The 18,328-nt window shown below is 39.1% G+C and overlaps 1 protein-coding gene and 1 long non-coding RNA gene across 2 annotated transcripts in view; both read left to right on the top strand.

The window, feature by feature from the left end:
- Positions 1-8,214, top strand: part of LOC106903875 (uncharacterized) — a 50,225-nt gene extending 42,011 nt beyond the window's left edge. The window contains exon 3 of the long non-coding RNA XR_001414772.2: positions 6,825-8,214. This is a non-coding gene — a long non-coding RNA (uncharacterized LOC106903875). The remainder of the gene's footprint in view (positions 1-6,824) is intronic.
- Positions 8,215-11,682: 3,468 nt separating this feature from the next.
- Positions 11,683-18,328, top strand: part of mmp16a (matrix metallopeptidase 16a (membrane-inserted)) — a 75,397-nt gene continuing 68,751 nt past the window's right edge. Inside the window, exon 1 of the mRNA XM_088001578.1 lies at positions 11,683-12,659. Coding sequence (XP_087857704.1) covers positions 12,534-12,659 — 126 coding nt within the window. The 5' untranslated portion in view covers positions 11,683-12,533. The remainder of the gene's footprint in view (positions 12,660-18,328) is intronic.

Below are 18,328 nucleotides of genomic sequence, written 5' to 3'. Positions count from 1 at the left end.
ATGATCACGATACCATGCATGCGTAAGGAGTTTACATTAAATACAACGGGGTGAGACAAGAAATAAACAATAGATGAAGTGCAGTTGCCCTCTGATGCAATTTACGGATACATAATTTATTAGCCTCTCACAAAAATGTTTAAATGAGATCACGTGAGCCGGAGTCAAGCAGTCCTGAAAGTCTTCCATCCTTTCCCCGCACCGCCAGGGACGGTGCAAGAATGGTTTGAAACTCGTTCTTGTATCCACGGCTCAGTGAAACGTAACGTGTCCCCATCAGTATGCTACCCCCAGCTTAATAACAGACAGATTTCCTACAACATTTAAAATGAAAATGTCCTCCTGACTTCAATTTATATCCACTTAACATCTGCAACATAGCCTTCTTCCAAAGTGCTTCTCGGCTGATGAAGCCAATTTGCCAACGACGGCCCTGGGCTTTTTGCTTACAATTAACATTTTAAAAGGCCTCTACTGTCATAACACCTTTATTTTATCTTGATCGCTCGACTGAGAAGCGTCTGCGGGCTAACGGGTTTTTCCTGTGGCACATGATTGTTCCCGGCCCTGAACTCATTTGGTTTGTTGCGGTTTCGCACATTTACATTTTTATACGCCTGGTGAAAAGCGATAGCTTGAGAGCCTCACCATTTTAACGCTGAGGCAGGAAGATGTTGTATCTGGACGTTGATAAGAAGAAAAAAAATAAATGAATGTGCCAGGCAACCAAGAGTTCCTTAACATTTCCAGACAGTAAAAACAGGACAAAGAAAAGACAAATTACTTTTTTGCTTTTTGTCTTTATGGTCTACAATTGACATCAAATGAGATGAGATGTGATCACAGGAACTCACTTACGAGTTAAGGGGTTAAAAAAAAAAGACTATGTAGGCTATAAATTGGTATCAATGTTGCATGAGAATAGCTGAGTGATTAATATTCAAGAAATGCCATCCAAAGATTTTTACATGGGCAACGTATGTAATAATATGGGTTTTATACACAAAATGTATATGATTATACATTCACATTATGGAAAAATTCTAATGTTTTTGTGCAAGCAACTAGAAACCTTTAATTTGCAAACAACCTAGAAAACCTAAAGCTTGTTTACTGAATCAATCACAAAGCAATCAAGCAAAAAAGTGTGTATGGAAAATATATATTTTTAAATATTTCTAAGACATTTTTTATGGATTTCATCTTTGCACAATTATAACCGACAAATATTAAAAACACATTTCCTTTCAATATGTTATGCACAGTGAGACACTTAACTTTTCTTTCTGTACTTTTCAATCTATAAATTTGAATTGAAGCAGGCCAGAGTCTGACCTGAGGTTAGTTCAAAATGACTTTAGTTTCTCTACAGCGCATTTTCCCCTCCAACATTTGAACTGAAGTGACAAAGGAAGAAAGGGAGAGAGAGAGGGGGAGAGAGAGAGAGAGAGAGAGAGAGAGGAAAAAAAAGAAACTTTGAGTCTGTGAAGTCTTGTTCTGCTTCACACTTTATGAACCTGGGCTACAATTCAGATACATTTGAAAAATCATTTGGGTGGCTGACTGGCCCCGAGCGTCAGCAATAATCGAGACACTCAAGGTGTTCGCTGTTCAGCCGATTCACACAGAGATCTAATCTGAGCCGACAGCCGGGTTACCGAAGTCGCTCTTAGAATAAGAATAAAACTCATCTAGTGAATCACAGAATTAATTCATGCTCTTTTTTTTTCTTTTTTTTTTTTTTTTTTGTCCTGTGGACCGGTTTTGGGTAACCCACTTTTCCGGACTGCAGGCGGCTCTTCCAATTGGTTCAGAGGAAGACGACGCGTTGCCTAGAGCCAAGAACCAGTTCAGCAATCAGCGAGGACCGGCGTAATAACTGTTTCTGGAAACGATAATCAATTATAATGGCTCACAGTAGAGTGCTGAGGGTATTGCTCACCTTGCTGCAGCGGCTCCACACTCTCTCTCTGCTGAACGATCCTTTCTGCTTCCGTTTAACACTCCACCCGAACATAATCCGTGTTGAAACACCAAATCCTGCAGCCTTAATGTAAATGATGGTCCACAAAAAATGTTTGGATGTTTTCTGGGTTTTAGGTCTTTTGGTGTGCCGCTTCAGTTCAGTGACAAATACATGCTATCTTTTTTTTATTGTTTTTTTTTTCTTTTTTTTTTGGATCGGATTGCAGCTGCCCCAGCTGTGGGTAGCAGGAATAGTTTACACTCTTAGTAAAAGATAATAGCACAAATCTCAGAAATTAACCCACTCAGCTCATTGCTATAACTTGGGAAGATAAATCAAAGATTTTATTGGAAACAAAACTCTCAGTATGGAAGCTATTATCTTAAAGCTGGCATATGTAATTAAATATATTTTTTACATATTTGTTGAACTAGCACTATGTCCTAACAGTATGAGACAAATAATCTGGGGGGGAAAAATTAAGCTCCTGCTGCTATTACTGTCTGAAGAAATAACCAATCAGAGCCAGGAGGAGGGTCTTAACATTGTCAGTCATGCTTTGAGCATTCTCTGCAGGCTCTGCCGTAGCGTAGCATTCAAAAGGGTGAGGGTGCGTGCGGTGTACACAAGAATGATTGGCAGCGCTAAGACCCTCCCGCTGGCTGCGATTGGTTGTTTCTGACTGAGCTGTGTATTTCTGTAGTTAACGTTGGACAAAGGCAGAGGAGTTTCTTCTTTTTTTTCTCCACAGATTATTTATCACGTATTATACAGCAATGACATTGTCACACTTGAAATATTTTTCAAATATGTTTTATTTGTAATCGTCACATACTGGAGCTTTAACCTTAAACAGGAGAGCGGGTGGCTATTCCCTCTTTTGGTGTTGCACTTCCTCTCCCACTGAAATTATTGACAGTTCTGTTACGATCTGCTGTAGTCCCACGAGCCCAAGCCTAAAAAGGAATAAACTCCTGCCTGATCTCTTAGCCAGAGAAAGAGAGCGTTTGCCAGAAGCACAAACTGACCCAATTCCGTGTTGCGGATCAGTTACAGGTTTAAAAGCGAAGGGGTGGTTGCACCGCGCAGCGTAGAACTGTTAGCTCCCTACAGGAAACGTTCAGAACATTTTCGGTGCAGAGTGGGGAGTGGTGGGGGGGGAGTCTAGTTTTCTGTGATACTGTAACCACGTCCAATCAGAGGGAAAATCTCCCCTGAAGTTGTTTGTGTGCGAGTGTGGTGAATTACTTCCCCCCTGTTCCGTCTTTGAAGCTTACAGTTTCCAGGCTTATGAGAGGTCTCTCCGAGGAGCTATTACACGAACCATCTAAGCTCGATATACCGGCTGATACACGTTATTAAAAATCTGTCAGATTGACAACATTTTACAGGACACTCAAGTTTTTGAAATTTCAACCTGGTGAGAGGGTAGGAAAGAGAAAAAAAGAAACATGAATCTGGCCTCATTTCTAACGTGTCTGCATACAAAAATACTAAAAGCGATAAAATGGATATTTAATGTTCAAGCATTTTTCCTTCAAATTGCTTTGCAGCAGTCGGAGAATTGTGATATTTAGCCTTTTCAGAACCAGAAATTTATAATGTGACTTAATCGAAAAATTAAAATAAATTAAACCACGTCTAAGCACAGGACATGATCCCCTGAATTAACTCGGTGCTCTGCCTGTCTATTAAGCGTTGGCAGGACGAGACAACTGCGAGTCTGACAGTGTGTTAAGCCCAGGAGGAAGAAACATGATTAACTTACGATCTCTGTAGATTTATGACTTCTCTCAAGACTTCAGAAGAAAGAATGATTGGAAGTAATTCCTGAGCTTTAGATCAGTCATAATTTTCTAAGGAGAGGTCTAATGTGAAAGTTTTATGAAAGAGACATTTAAGGAGGGATGACGGGATTTAAAACGGAAGGAAACTCGGAAAGACGTTCTCGAATTCTGCTAACTTAAATTCTTGCTCTGCTGTGACGATTATGAGACTGATGATGAAGTTTCTAAATAGAGAAGCAGGGATTTGTACCGTTTTCAAATGGATACATCTGAAAAAAACGATACATTTTCTGTCATACTTCTTATCTTACCATGTATGGCAGTATATTAAGAAAAACAATGTGTTACATGTATCAAATCTTGAGACATTAAATGAACTTTTGTGTCACTTCTGATATGCTCCTGGTTTGAATACTATGCGTGTATGAGGATGAAAGGTGTGTTATTTTCACTGTGACGCTACCAAAAACTGTAGCTCTTCCAGGGCAATCTGCAGAAACACACAGCTCCATCAGAAACAGCCAATCAGAGCCAGGAGGAGGGTCTTAGCAGAGTCTATCATGCTTGTGTAAATGCTCCTCATACCTTGCCCTTTGCTGTATGCTATGTTGCAACTTCTTCCCCACTGCAGAGCCTGAAATGCTCAGGCTAGTTAGCATAGCTACCAAAGACGGCAGACAAACAGTTTTCCTGTAACAGTAATTTGCTTCTTCGCCATTAGTACCTTGAGCAGCGCGTACACAGGCATGATTGACAACCTGGAGGGCTTTTTAATGCCTCTTTTAACTGAATGTTGTCAGTCAATCCCACAAGCAATATAACACAACAAACTGTCAACACAACAAAAATCTACAGGAAGGAATTCTACTTCCTGTCTTGCTTCAAAATAAGAGTCTCAAACATAGACAGGATAGCAGGCTTCCAGCTCTTTCACATAAGAAATAGGTGGTAAGTAAATGTCTTAAGTATCTCTGGTATCACTGTAGAATCTGCTATATTCCTAGTTTGGGGGTGGATTACTTTTAAACATTTCTAAAGATTTTCCTAGATGATTCATTATGAGCTTTGCTACTGGGAAAAGAAAGAAAAAGAAATGAACTTTTTTTTTATTATGTTAAAAATAAAAACATTCAAAGACGCCAGTTAGATGCTTTGATTATTACAGCTGCAGCTTTCTTTTAAGCTCTATGTGTAATATATTTTTTAAAGACTTCCAGCCTGTTTTCAAAGCCGAAGAAATCCATTGTCATCCACATGCATACCCCGGCTAATTTAGGAACAAAATCCACCACCCGCTCTACTAACCGAGCTGCTTCGTCTCATTAATTTCTTTCTGTTCTGAGTCGCAGTATATAGAGTCGTGTTTTGCAAGTTGGTTAATTTTTTTTTTTTTTCATAAACCCACAACTGAGAGACCCCCCCTCTCATTCCAGGCGGGTGTAAAGTCGAGCACATTATGTAAATATTCCTTCTTTTTCCAATGATGGCAATGTGTGGGATGTAATCAGGCCGTTTTAATACAAAACAGGCCCCCATTTTGTGCGTGTGTGTGTGCGTGTGTGTGTGTGTGTATGTGTGTGTGTGTGTGTGTGCGCCTAAGGTTTAAACAAGCCGGCGCACAGCTTCACATGGCAGGGTATTATGGCTGGGTTAATAGAGAGCAGCCTCTCTGCCTTGTGTTAAAACGTCCAGGAAGCAAGCGCAATTACATCACTGATGGGTGGGTGGTCGGAGCCAGGGACCCCAGATGTGTGGATTTCCTGTGTCATTCGGTCCTCAGAGCTCAGCCAAGGCGTGATTGAAAATGACAGAATGAAGGATTTCGGACAGCAAAGCCGGATTTTTAAGAATGTGTTCCTCAAGTTGGGATGCATGCTGGTGAAAAACACAGCGGGGGTTTCTTCTTCTTCTTCTTCTTCTTCTTCTTCTTCTTCTACTTCTACTTCTACTTCTTTTTCTTCTTCTTTGCACAGTTTTTTGGCAAGGCTGTTTCTGATATGTAGGAGGCGGCTACTGTACAAGCTGGGAAACAAAACATAACGTCTCCATCTATTTTTGAACTGCATGACTAAATGTGGACTCAGAAATTTTCATTTAAAAGCCAAATTAGACTTCCTGATTCATTTCAAACAATAGAGGGAGAAAGAAAGAAAAAGAGAGAGAGAGAGAAAAAAAATTACATGTAAACTTAAGCCACTCTTCATCGACTAGGGATTTAGAGCCAAATAAGCGTCCAACTGTGGAAAATACTTGTTGGAATATGAAGCTCTTTTCTTGAGCTTTTTGACCTGTTTGGTTGGGGCTCATCCGGCTGATTAAACATCAATCAGTCTTTGGCCTTGTTGAAAAAAGACTGCTTCTCACTGCGTCCTGTTCAGCCTGCGCTGTCGCTCTGAGCCGAATTCAAAGCAACATCTGGAGAGGAAATGCAATCTGCTCCTGATCCCACCCAGACACAGGAGTAATACAGGAAACAAAGCCTCCTAAGAAAGGATTCTCTCACACACACAAGAAAAGGGAAAGAATCAGTATTTTATGTGTTATTTCTTTTCCATGGATTCAGCCCTGTTTGCTGTAATACTCACTTAGTGCAACTGTTTTCCTTGAGAAGTAAATTAGTGAAGGCAGTCCACCTGAGCTTTTCTGTAAAAGCCAAAAAGACACCATGATGAAGACCAATAAACATGTCAGGGAAAAGATAGTGAACAAGTTTTGAAGGTAAATAAAAAACAACTTCAGATTACATGCCCATCTAATGTTCATCTTACAGGCAGACAACAGCAGAATAGTCCTAGTCAAAGCTCAGACATAAGTCCAATTGGGAACCTGGTGGCAAAACTTGACCATTAATGTTCATAGACATGCTCCGTCCAATCTCTTGGATTTGAACTTCTGTGCGTTGAAGAATAGGCAGCAATTTTAGTCTCTAGATCTGCAGAGCTGATGCAGAAATGTTAACACTGCAAATTATTTCTTTTTTTTTTTTTTTTACCATTTCACTACTTTGTGCTGGTTCCATCTCATAAAATCCCAACAAAATACCTGGACATTTATGATTTTTTTTCTTTCAGATTTCTTTCTAAATGTCCAGCCGAATCAGAAATGAGACCGACTTGTTCATCTCCAGGACACCACGCCTTATTCATTCCATCTCTGGAGCTCTTGATTTTAAAATAGGAGCAATTCATCCTCGGCAGATTGCAGGCCTCTCCTCATCATATCTTTTCCGCTAATCTCTTTGCTCCTGGAGAGAGGGAAACAGACGGAACGATTTGGGTTTATGCTGCCAGGTGATGAGCGACGTCTGACTGGGAGCAGATGCAGCCGTGAAGAGATGGAGCCGCGCTTTGCAGGGAGAGGCTTTCGAGAGTCCTGGCAAAATCTCCACATGAGTGGAAGGACAGCGTGGAATGGGTCAGAACTGTTAAAAAAATAAAGCGTTGTACTCAGGATTACAGAGCGACAGAAGAACGTTGTTATAGGAAGAGAAACGGGGAGGGAAGTAAAAGTTATTTTTAAAGAATTAGGTTTATTTAGCTTGTAAATAAATGACTATTGGAAAGTGGAGTTATGTCCCACAAATACAGATGAAGAACATACCTTCAATTTCATTGTTAATGCAAATTACAGTAGGTATAAATGATCTCTTTGCATTCTTTCCTGTTTTGCAGAGATTTTGACTGCGCATCTTCAGTGTGAGTTCACATGAAGCAGATTTTACACAAAATATTAATAAAAGCAAACCTGACAAACCATTTAAAATTAAGATTTACAGGTGTTTGAAGACACACAAAACCGCGAAAAAAAAACAACTGAGTTTGACGCTATTGATTTTTACAACATTTTAATCCTTTATTGAAGTTTTTCCTGAAATATGTGAAAGGAAGCAGCTGAAAAGACTGTTTTCTCTTCTGAATGTCTGACTTTTGCTGTTCCTCTGCCTTGTTTCCGGGGACAGAGGATTCTTTACTGACATAAACAACCAGCGAAGAAGAAAAAAATACTCAAATAATAATATTACACATTTTCTTCAAGTCATCTATTGGAAAAGTTTCTGGTTCCTGTTTCTGCTCGGAGGCTCTAAGTAAATAGTTTCAAATTTGAGGAAAGTAGCAATTTAACATCCCAAAACTATACTGTTTTAGAAGTGCAGGTTTTATTTAAGATTTATCCTCTTTTATTGTTGTTGTTTTTTGTCATATTTTCAGTAATTTAAATTATTGCTACTATATTGTTGGTGATTAAAATCCACCATGATAAAAATCAATTTATTATTGATTAACATTCTATCATTGTGTTCTGCTGAAGGCAAAAACATAGTATCTTCTGCTCATATTTTACAGCACAGTCGATACAGGAAGTTAGAAAAGCAGTTCAATACATCTGGAGATTATTTGTGATGGTTTTTATTCCTGATGATTTTTTTTTTTTTTTTGCAATAAATATACAGTATGATAAAACAATGACAATAACTCATACTGCTTGCTGTAAGGCGCTATAGAGACTAGCAAGGAATGTAATTAGCATTATTTTACAAAGCTGAATATTAGGCACGTGTTTGTAGTTCTTTAAAATGTGGATTTTCCTCATAACTGGTCAGTAACTCACCGTTTCTGCATGGCCACATTTCTTTGAAAGTGAACAGCATTACTGGGTAGTGAAGGCTGCAAGCCTACAAGACACCCTCCGTTTCTGGAGTTACATGGCAGACGTTGCCTTAAGCTTCTGCACAACTTATAGTACAGTTGAAATAATTAAATATTAGATTCATTAATTATTTTTTGGAAAATGTTACTGTAATAACGTGGTTATTATTCGTAAATTGAACATTAACCGCAAAAACAGATGAGGCTAATCGAGGCCAGAACGAGTTCATTCATAAGCTTGAAAATGCCTCTTTAGGCTGAAAGTTTTACACTTAAGCTGAGTCTTGCACCCCCTGCAACTCCGTTATTAGTACAGGAAGACCCTTCGCACGAGAGAAGCCGCTGATCTGAGTGACAGGGACACATTATCATCATCTCCTTGGTAATAAATTGTCTCATTAATTTATGCTCTGCTGCGTGCACTGATGAGATATATCAGCGATCTCTGTTTTCCCTCATTGCCCTCTGTTATAAATAGGATATTCAGCACTTTAGGAGGCGTCAACAAATAATGGGTGTTGAGTACAACTTTCGCTGTTAAAGTCGGAACACAAACACGTCCTTTATGCTTTAGTGGCCACAGTAGCTGTAGTGTTTCCATTGCTTATTGTGCGCTAATCTTTGTCGATATTCCACTAATGTAAAAATAAAAACACAATTTCACAGTCGTGTTTCCATTAAATAAGAAACGCAATTACAGATCATGCAATCTTATTACTACTGTAAATTGAGGATGAAGCTTAAAAGCAAAGTCTGTGGAATGAAACAGTGAATTAAAATAAAACACTGCCAACCTTGGAAGATTTATGGGCAAATATCTCGTCATAATTATGCCTAGACCTTTGCTGAAGGCTTCAGGGAACTTGTTGGTGAGGTGTACTTTGGATCTGTAGAGGTGTGAACCTGTATGTACAATTTAAAAATATATATATTTAAATTTACTCAAACACTTGTTTTTTTGTTGTTGTTTTTTTATCAATGTTATTAGTTTTATGTCAATTTCACTCTTAAATTCCTGCATATTACAAAGGTTTGCATCTTTTTCACTGGGACTGTGCGTTGCAAGTGTTTTACAAAAGGAAAAAAAAGCATCTTTTGTTTGAGTATTATCTTTATAGAGATATTAATTTTGACAGAATTATTTTTTACCAACAACATTCAGCATTTATTTTAAATTTTGTTGAGAAATTGATACATTATCATACAAAGTGGTAATGTTATCAGAATAAAGTAATAAAATTATGACTTTATTCACATAACACTAGAACTTTATTCTTGGATAATTTTTACTTTATTCTCATAACGCCATGACTTTATTCTTGTAACATTATTAATTTATTCTCATAGCCGATTGTTTTCTAAAAATTTCATTTTTAGCATTTTCTTAGCCTGGCTTTGATCTTATATTATAAATCCAGATGTCCTGTGAAAACCCTTTGAGGTGTGTTGGAGAACTTTGGCGAACCAGCCGCACCTTTAAGGACACACAGCAGACAAGGATAAACTTGTTTGTGGAGAGGTTTAAAGCTTGGCAAGGTTATAAAGCTTTATTTAACATCAAAAAACCTCACACAGCGCTGTTTGGTCAGTCATCTGAAGAGACGACTGATCAAACATGGCCGTCCACGAAAACGGACGAGGAGAGACAAGGAGAGCACAGCTTAGGTGGGAGAATCTAGTAACAGGACGGCTGTAAGTGTTTTTGCCTACATGCAAAATGCAAAACGTGAGAACCTAACACAGTACGCCACCCTCAACACATCTTGCTCATGCTGAAGCACGGCGCTGGCAGCATCAAGCCAAATAACTGGTAATCCTGGAAGAAAAGCTGTTGGAGGCGGCAAAAGATTTGAGACTATGGCGGAGGTTCAGAGCCAAAAGATAATGGATTTTAACTAAGCATATATGTATATTTGAGAGCTTTCAGGTTTGTGGTTTTAATATGATAAAACACTGAAAAGAAAAAAAGAAGACTTTTTGCAAGGCACGTGAACTGCAGCCAAAATGTAGAAATTTCAGTTCAGCTGCGAAAGAGAAAACTCCTCGGAGGAAGATGGGAGGGGATGTGTGTATTTTGGAGTCCGTCTGAGTTTTTGTTCTGACACACAATGACACAGCCGTTTACCAGATCCTCCCTTGGAGTTAGGCTAAACAGAAAAACCTTGATCTGGCTCGTCACATTCAGCTTTTTGCTATTCCCAGAGGAAACGAAACTAAATCTGACAAACTTTAAACTGAACTGTACGAGTGAAAGAAAGTCCTTAATTACATGACATTAAGGTTGTGCATCATATAATATCCAAAACTGTCAGAAGATTAGTTAAAGGTGCATCTCAGTACATTAGAATACTTTTGAAAAGTTAATTTATTTTATGGATCTAGTTCTGCATACACTGGGATGTATTTTGCTTAACACCCATGCACTACATCTGTGGGTGTTTTTGCTCTTGATGTATTGACTCCAGCTAATATTTACACCTTGTGAATCTCAGCCAAACTAATCAATATGATTTCCTTCCTCTCTAAAAGCTCCTTTAATCTCAGTTGCCACTGAGCCTTTTGCTACACTTTTTTCTTCCTCTAAACTTTCCATCAATATGCTTTGATATACCACTCCACACAGTGGCAGACAGTTGTCAAATGGACAGTCTTCCTCATGATAACAGTACTTAGCACATTGCACAATATCTCTACATTAAAAATTGGTCGACTGTGTTTTTCAAAATGTCTGAGAAACTATTTTTAAACTTTTCATTTGCTTAAAATTCCTGAAATTAAGCTCTTGAAAAATTTCAGTCTGTGTAAAATGAACCTATATAAAATGACTAAAGATTTTGAATGCACTCTCACTAAATACATTAACACATTCCAATTTATTGAAGTGAACCTGCATAATATCCAGAATTGTTTAAAAAACCCCAAAAAACTTTACGTTCATTAAAAGATTAGTCAAACCGGAGGAGGATTTTTATTACAAAGTGGGGCTGAACACTATTCTTCCTGCTATAACATCAGGTCAGCTTGCTTAATTTTCCTTGACTGTAAGTATCAGCATCTTCTAACAGTTCTGCTGAATAATGTGATCTTAAATAGGATCGGTCCTGTCATCGCCCTCTACTGGCTGTGCGAAGAATTTATTTCAAATTTGCTCCAAACAGAAGCAATGACGCATGTATTATTATCTTTTCTTTTACATAAGCTTAATATAACTTTAGACAATTTAAAGAAAATCCAAATCTGTTAAAAATATTTTTAAGTTCATGGGTTTTTTTTAAAGGGACAGCAACAATTATTTCTTAGGATCCACTGTAGAGTTTTACATACCTCGTTATATGTGCAGTAAAGAATAAGTATATTTTTTGTGCATTTTTAAATAATAGCAGTGTTTTATTTGTGTAATTATTTTGTTAGTACAACAATTATAACAATGGTTCTTGTCATCTGGAGAAAAAGACACAAATCGGAGCTCCACTAAGCATTGTGAGGTTATATAAGTGTTTACAATCAAATGGAGTACAGTAGAAAATGGAAAAAAAAGAAAAAAAAAAAAGGCTGCAACTGTTCAGTTTGTGTCAAACATGGCAAAGAGAGCTGCCGGGATGCGAGTTGCTTTTATTGGAGACTCGGGATGGAGAAGGGATGGAGAGGGAGGGGTTGCTTGGTGCCAGTGCGCACATGCGCAATCGATTGGACTCGCAGTTGAAAACGGGCAGATATGCCGCGCGCTTACAGAGAACGAGCTGGACGCGTCCGCCTGGAACAACGGAGGACCGACCCGGGGACCGCTGCACCGGGAGGCTGCTGACAGGCGACCGCTTCCCCGGGGGAAAACCTCCTCCCTGAAAAAAAAGAAGAAAAAAAAAAAGAAAGAAACGCGGCCGAGGAAGAGGAGGAGGAGAGCGCGCCGCACGCATCCGCTTTTTCTCCCGTCTCTCTCTCTCTCTCCCTCTCTCTCTCATCTCAAACATCTCGTCCAGCTTTAATTTCAGCCCCGCTAAGAGAAGAAAAGCAAGGAGACACCCGCGATGTTGCTGCTAAACGTCTAGGATTTGCTGCCGCGCGCGCGTGTGTGTGCATAGACTGAATAAAGCTGAGCACGGACAGAGAGCTACAACAACAACGACGGGCTTCACTATGGTTTTATTGGCTCTCCGCAGCAGGAGATGTCTTAATAGCCGCTGTATGGGGACGTTATGCTTGCAGTTGTTGCTGTGGATTTTATGTGCCGTGAACGGAGAGGAGCAGCCGTTCAGCGTGGAGGTAAGAACTGGACCGGTATCTGTTAAAAAAAACAAAACAAACAAACAAACAAACAAAAAAAAAAACACAATTCTACCTACGAAGAAAAGCGCCTGCTCCTTTGTGCGGCTGTATTATGCCTATAATAACACCATGCGAAAAAGTATTACAGGCAGAGTGTAAGCTCCTGTTCCCACAATAACAACAATTGCGTCTTTGTGAAAAGCCCAACTGGTTTGTCGCTCTACTTTATCAATTCGCCCTCTATGTGTATAGGCATTAAAAAAAAGAAGAAAATAAACGATAGAAAAAAGGCTAAGAGAAACCTTGGCTGCTGTTGCGTTTGTTGTTCAACATGTTCATTAATACATAATGTCCCTCATGTGCACGAGATAAAATGAAATAAAGCAACCCATGTAAACACCACAGGTTAAACATGGCATCTTTTACTAGACAAGGTAGTGATAGGTTCCAGGTATTTAGGTATGCCAAGGATTTAGAAAGTTATAATTTGATGCTAACTAATTAATATTTTCTGTTGTATCCTTTCTTTGTTGTGATGTATTTTTCATTTGTATATGATGTAATCACCAGATTTATCTCTTTAGTGTACATCAGTGTGAAAGCAGGCACGTTTCAGTTATCCATATCAAGGTACAAGAGGCTACAGAAAGTTACATCCCTTACCTTCCAATAGTTTACCTTCTAACAATATGCCAGACAAAGTGATGGGAGTTTTTTTTCTAACTGCTTGCCCTCCTGCACATTGACACTCAGCTGGCTGAAAGAAGGCAGCATTTTTTTTCATCTTTTACAAGGAAGACAAGAAGATTTTGGGTGTTTGGAAGTATTTTGTTGTTGCCACAAACACAAACAGTAGTGTTGTGAAACGCAACGAGCCCCACCCATCACTTCTGTAAAGTAAGGCTGTTTTAAAACTACAAACGACAAGTGACATGTCTGTAAAGCAGCAGGCTGCAGGCTGGCGATCTGAGTTTACCGCCGAATGAACAAATTACCAGCTTGCTGTGCTTGTGCTATTCTATTTAAAGCAGAATTGCAGAAATGTCCAAGAATCTCCTGAGAACTCTGGAGCTTCTAGAGCTTTTCTACATGTTTGCTCCTGTTCATCAAAAATCAAAAGACAAATAAATGAATCACTGCATTGACTTATTTGAGCAGCAAGAGGGGAGAATTGTTGCATCTCTGTTTTAACTGAAAGCGTCTCTTTCGTGTCACACGTTTCAATCTTAACGCATTGTAAAAAGCCAGCTGGATGTTTTTTTCATTTTGGCTTTTCTGTAATTGCTACAAGTGAGCTGTATGAAAAGGAAGCACAATAGGCTGTAAAACGGAGCTACTGTGACATTGTCTGCGCATGTAAAATTTAAGTGGCAACATATGAGCTCGCCTGCAGAACCTGCAGCACTGCCTTTGCACGTTGTCATCATCGCATACATCACTGCTTATGATGAGACCGGTGTACTGTACTTTGCTCAACACTTTTAAAACTTTGTCAGCTAAATATAAAGAAGGATTTGTTATAGTTGGTGCAATCAGCACTCTTTTTTTTGGGGGGGGGGTTAAATAGATTGCCATACTTTAGAGTAGAACTAGCACAACCCCCACATGCTGTAAGGGAAGAGAATGATGAAATCAGCAACATATGTACAAGATAAAACCCTACTATTCATACAGCCTAAGAGGTATTGATCTTTACAGAAGGATCATTCAAGACAAAAACCTGTCCAGTTTGAGATATCTTTCTGGTTCATGTCATGTTCAAGAATGGAAACTCCCGTTCTGACCGGCCTCATGTGAAAGAGGCACAACTTAGCGATTTCAACATCAGCAAAGATCTCACAAAGGTCACTGGAGCAAATATTTGAACTGGATGGATGCCAGATGTTTGTGTTTTTTCAGCCTCCCACTATATGGGCTCAGCAGAAAGAGCTCTCTGGAGGCTAAGGCAAAGGGCACTTCATGAGATTTTAGGAGAAAGCCCGATCTGCCCGTTTCACATCCAACTTTTTTAAGAGTTAATCATCTCATCGATCATCTGAACACCAAATGAGATCATCCGGGCATGTTGTTTACCGAAGGTCATTCAAGCTTTGCGGTCACATATCCACATGATTTCACAAGCTTTGTGAACCAGCTCTCTTTGGCAACAGACTCAGGCTTCATTTGGAACAAGAGTCGTTCATAATTCTTGGAAACCGATTTTGGACTGAGCTGCTGTTTGACAGAGATTTCTCTGTCTTATGTTCAAGAAGAAAAAGTTGTATTTTTCTGTGATATTTAACCCAAACTTCTCCACTGCACAACAGAATTCACAATGTAATAAAAAGGTGTAATTTTCACATTAACATCGCTGTGGTGCTTTAGAGCATTCCCTTCTCCTACGCTGCCATCCTCCTCGAGTCTTATTGTCCTCCAACAAGCCTGCGCATCCTTGAAATGCTTTTGCTGGAACACGGCCATGATTCTGTGACTTGTTACTTAGAAATCTCAAACATATAGTAAAGCAGTGTGCAGCCCCCGTATTACTTGAGCGTGCTTACGTTCTTGTGAATAATGCATCTAATCGGAGACAAAGGAGCTATGTGTTTCCATATGAACAAAGGAAGATATTTGAGAACGCTGTGTTTCTGAGAGCGAACAAGCAAGACTGTCCCGACACTGAATGACACTGATTGCGTCTTGTAAAGAAACCGCTGAGCACGTGTTTGTCGGAGTATTTATGCTGCCGTGTTGAATAAATACAGTTTGATATCCCTGAGCTTTCTGACATCACAGCATGATGCAAAGCTTCCACATATGTGGACCTTCTCTTGTTGGTGTTTTTTTTTTTTTTTTGCTGTCCCTGATTTTTACTCTTTTCTGTCCCATCTCAAAAAGAGAAACAACAACACACTAGCGGACATGTAAAGTTCATCTTCTGCCACCTTGGGGATTTCAGGTGTGAAGACTATTTTTAACATTGGCTCAAAAAGAAAAAAATGACACAAAAATAAACAATAATGTACGTAGCTACAATCTGGCAAAATCAGAGCATGAAAATTGGAGATGCACCATAATTTCCTACTTGAATCAGAGCCAATTAGGGAATTATGGATATGATAATATGATTTTTTTGCTATACATGTAAAGCATCTGCATGCTTTTCTTTAAAATTTAATAGAACAATAAGGTGCTTTAAGTAAATAATACCCCAGCATAAAGGTAATCTACCTGTGAATCCCTCACTCCTGATTCTAATAAATGTGTGGCATTTCATCCAGGAATGCATCAAAAAAGTAACATATTCTTCACTGACCAATCTGGGCCTCTTGCTAATCTTGCTAATTTCTCTCTCATTTCGATACGAATGACACTTTTTTCCCCCAATATGCTAACGCACACCATTGTCTCATTATTTTAATGCATTTTTGCAGAGCTTAGCTTCAGGTAGTTAGGAATGACTCTTCCTCCTGTCCGTCTGGAGGCTTGTAAACAAAACAAAACAAAACAAAAAAACAAAACGGCGGAAACTCAGCTAGTTTCACCGGAGCCGCTTTCTGCACTTGTTATGACGGCGAGGATAGATGTGTTTGTCTCCCATACCTCTAACACAGGTTGTAGAGGGTAATAATGCAGGCAGAGGTGAGTATTTCCTCCAAGTAATAGGAGTGGTTTAAGTTCATCTTGCCGCTGCCCTGTAATCGCTGGCCAGGCTGCTGTCTTTTAGAAAACATTACCTCTTTGAGTGGCAGCTTCAGTGACAGCTTTGTGGACTAATTAATGTAGAATGCCACACTCCTCTCATTGCTTTTCCCTTTTCTCTTCCCTTGGATTACATTTTACAGCACATGCAGCTTGCCAGGGAGCGATAAAATGGTAATTTGTACCAACTTCTAACACTTAAATTAACACTATATCTCTGTCCGTCTGTGCTTTGAATCGTTATGAGCCGCTGGTTATCCAATTGTTTCCCCCCTGAAGAACTTTGAAAAAGTGATGTAATAACTAATGCTAGTGGATGCTCCATTTAAATTAGGGTTTCGTTTTTGCGATTTCAGTTGGCATAGCAACCAACTAAAATTGCAAAGGATAGTATGACATTCTTGTGTTGTTGTTTCATGTTGAGTTGGACCCATTAGATTTCTGACCTGCCCATGCAGATTTTAAGGGCTGCATGTTAGCCTGTTTTTTTAACATATTGGTATTGGTCCAATAAGTAAAACTGGACTGATTGTAACAACCATTGTTTATTTCCATCTTGTTACCATTTATTTTATGCATTTTGGGGGGAGGAAGGGTTTTGGTTGGCCATGTGGTATTTCTTCAGTCAGTGTTAGTGATGCAGCACAGGATTATGAGGTGTTTAACTGAATCATGTGGTCACCAGTACATAGATATACATATACTGTATATAATATCATTTAACATTAGATATTAGCCATAACAACAATGTTATTGTCAGATATCAACATTGGTGCCTTCCTACTGATAGCTAATCCCAACTTCTCTTTGACAATTACGATTAAGCGACATTACATTATGGCCCTCCTGTGAACATTGATATTAATTTGTAGAAAAGGAGATCATTTCACAGTGTGAGCAAGTAGTTGTTTAAAAATGTTTTACTAATCGTCAAAGAAAGAAAAGTAAAATATTGTTAGTATATCATTTACATTGTTTGACATTAGCATCTTGTATTAGCAGTTGGCAAAGTTAGTCACTGTAGACATCAGTCTTTATGTGATTTATTCATAGAGAGAGTAGACCCTTTCTTTTAGTCTGCTTGCATTTCTAAGTCCTGCATATCATTGTTGGCAGACATTGAAATCTCAAAAGAATAAAATGAGTTAATTTACAGTAAAACGTTCAGTCTGGTATTGTTTGAAGACGGACGCAGGTCATTTTTTGGCGCTTTGCTAATTTGCCAACATGTTCCCAAGAGAGGACAGACTTGAAACTACGAGATCATTTCTCTGTGCATCTTGGTGCTAAAATGTAGCAAAGCAACAGGTGGGAGAGGGGCAAGTTTACACAGCTGAAGAAAACTACTCACTCCACTCGTTTCTCTGGATTAAGATGTCTTAACTTTTAGACATCTTTCTTTTGCAGATTTTGATATACCTTTTTTTAAGACCTTGGATTAGTTCATGTGTAGCCTACATTTGCTTACAGAAAAGAAACATAATTCACTGTTTTACTAATTAAGTTATTTGTACAATTAAGATTTATTCACATTTGATCCACCTAGATTTGTCTTTTGTTTGTCTTGCTGATGAAGCATTCCTCAAGGAACACAATGTAGACATGTCAAAGCCTCCCGAGCATCGCACCGGCTTGGTTCTGCTCAGGGAGGCATCAGGTGCAGTGCTGTGCTCTGACTAACATTAAGCGCTTGAGTCATGCCTCTGTCCTCACCAGAGACCGAGCGGAGTTGCTTAGTCAGAGATAATCTGCTGTACAACAAAGAGAGTGCGAAATTGTTCCCCCATCTGTTGACACATCTTGTCTCGGATGAAGGCATGAGTGAATTTATGGTTCAGGTAAACTTTGCTCGCGAGTCGCTGGTAATTGCTTTCTCCATGTAAATCTTGAAGATCATTTCCATGAAAATGTCCCAGATGGGCGAAACGTAACGCAAAATGAGATGATGCTGAGGTGTCGGCTCTGTTGAGACAAACCTTTCAGTT

Source organism: Poecilia mexicana, unplaced genomic scaffold, assembly GCF_051168715.1.
Source record: "Poecilia mexicana isolate PSO_F unplaced genomic scaffold, ASM5116871v1 scaffold_20, whole genome shotgun sequence".
NCBI classification, from domain to species: domain Eukaryota; kingdom Metazoa; phylum Chordata; class Actinopteri; order Cyprinodontiformes; family Poeciliidae; genus Poecilia; species Poecilia mexicana.
Note: the sequence above shows the minus strand (reverse complement) of the source record. Positions and strands in the feature narration are given on the sequence as shown.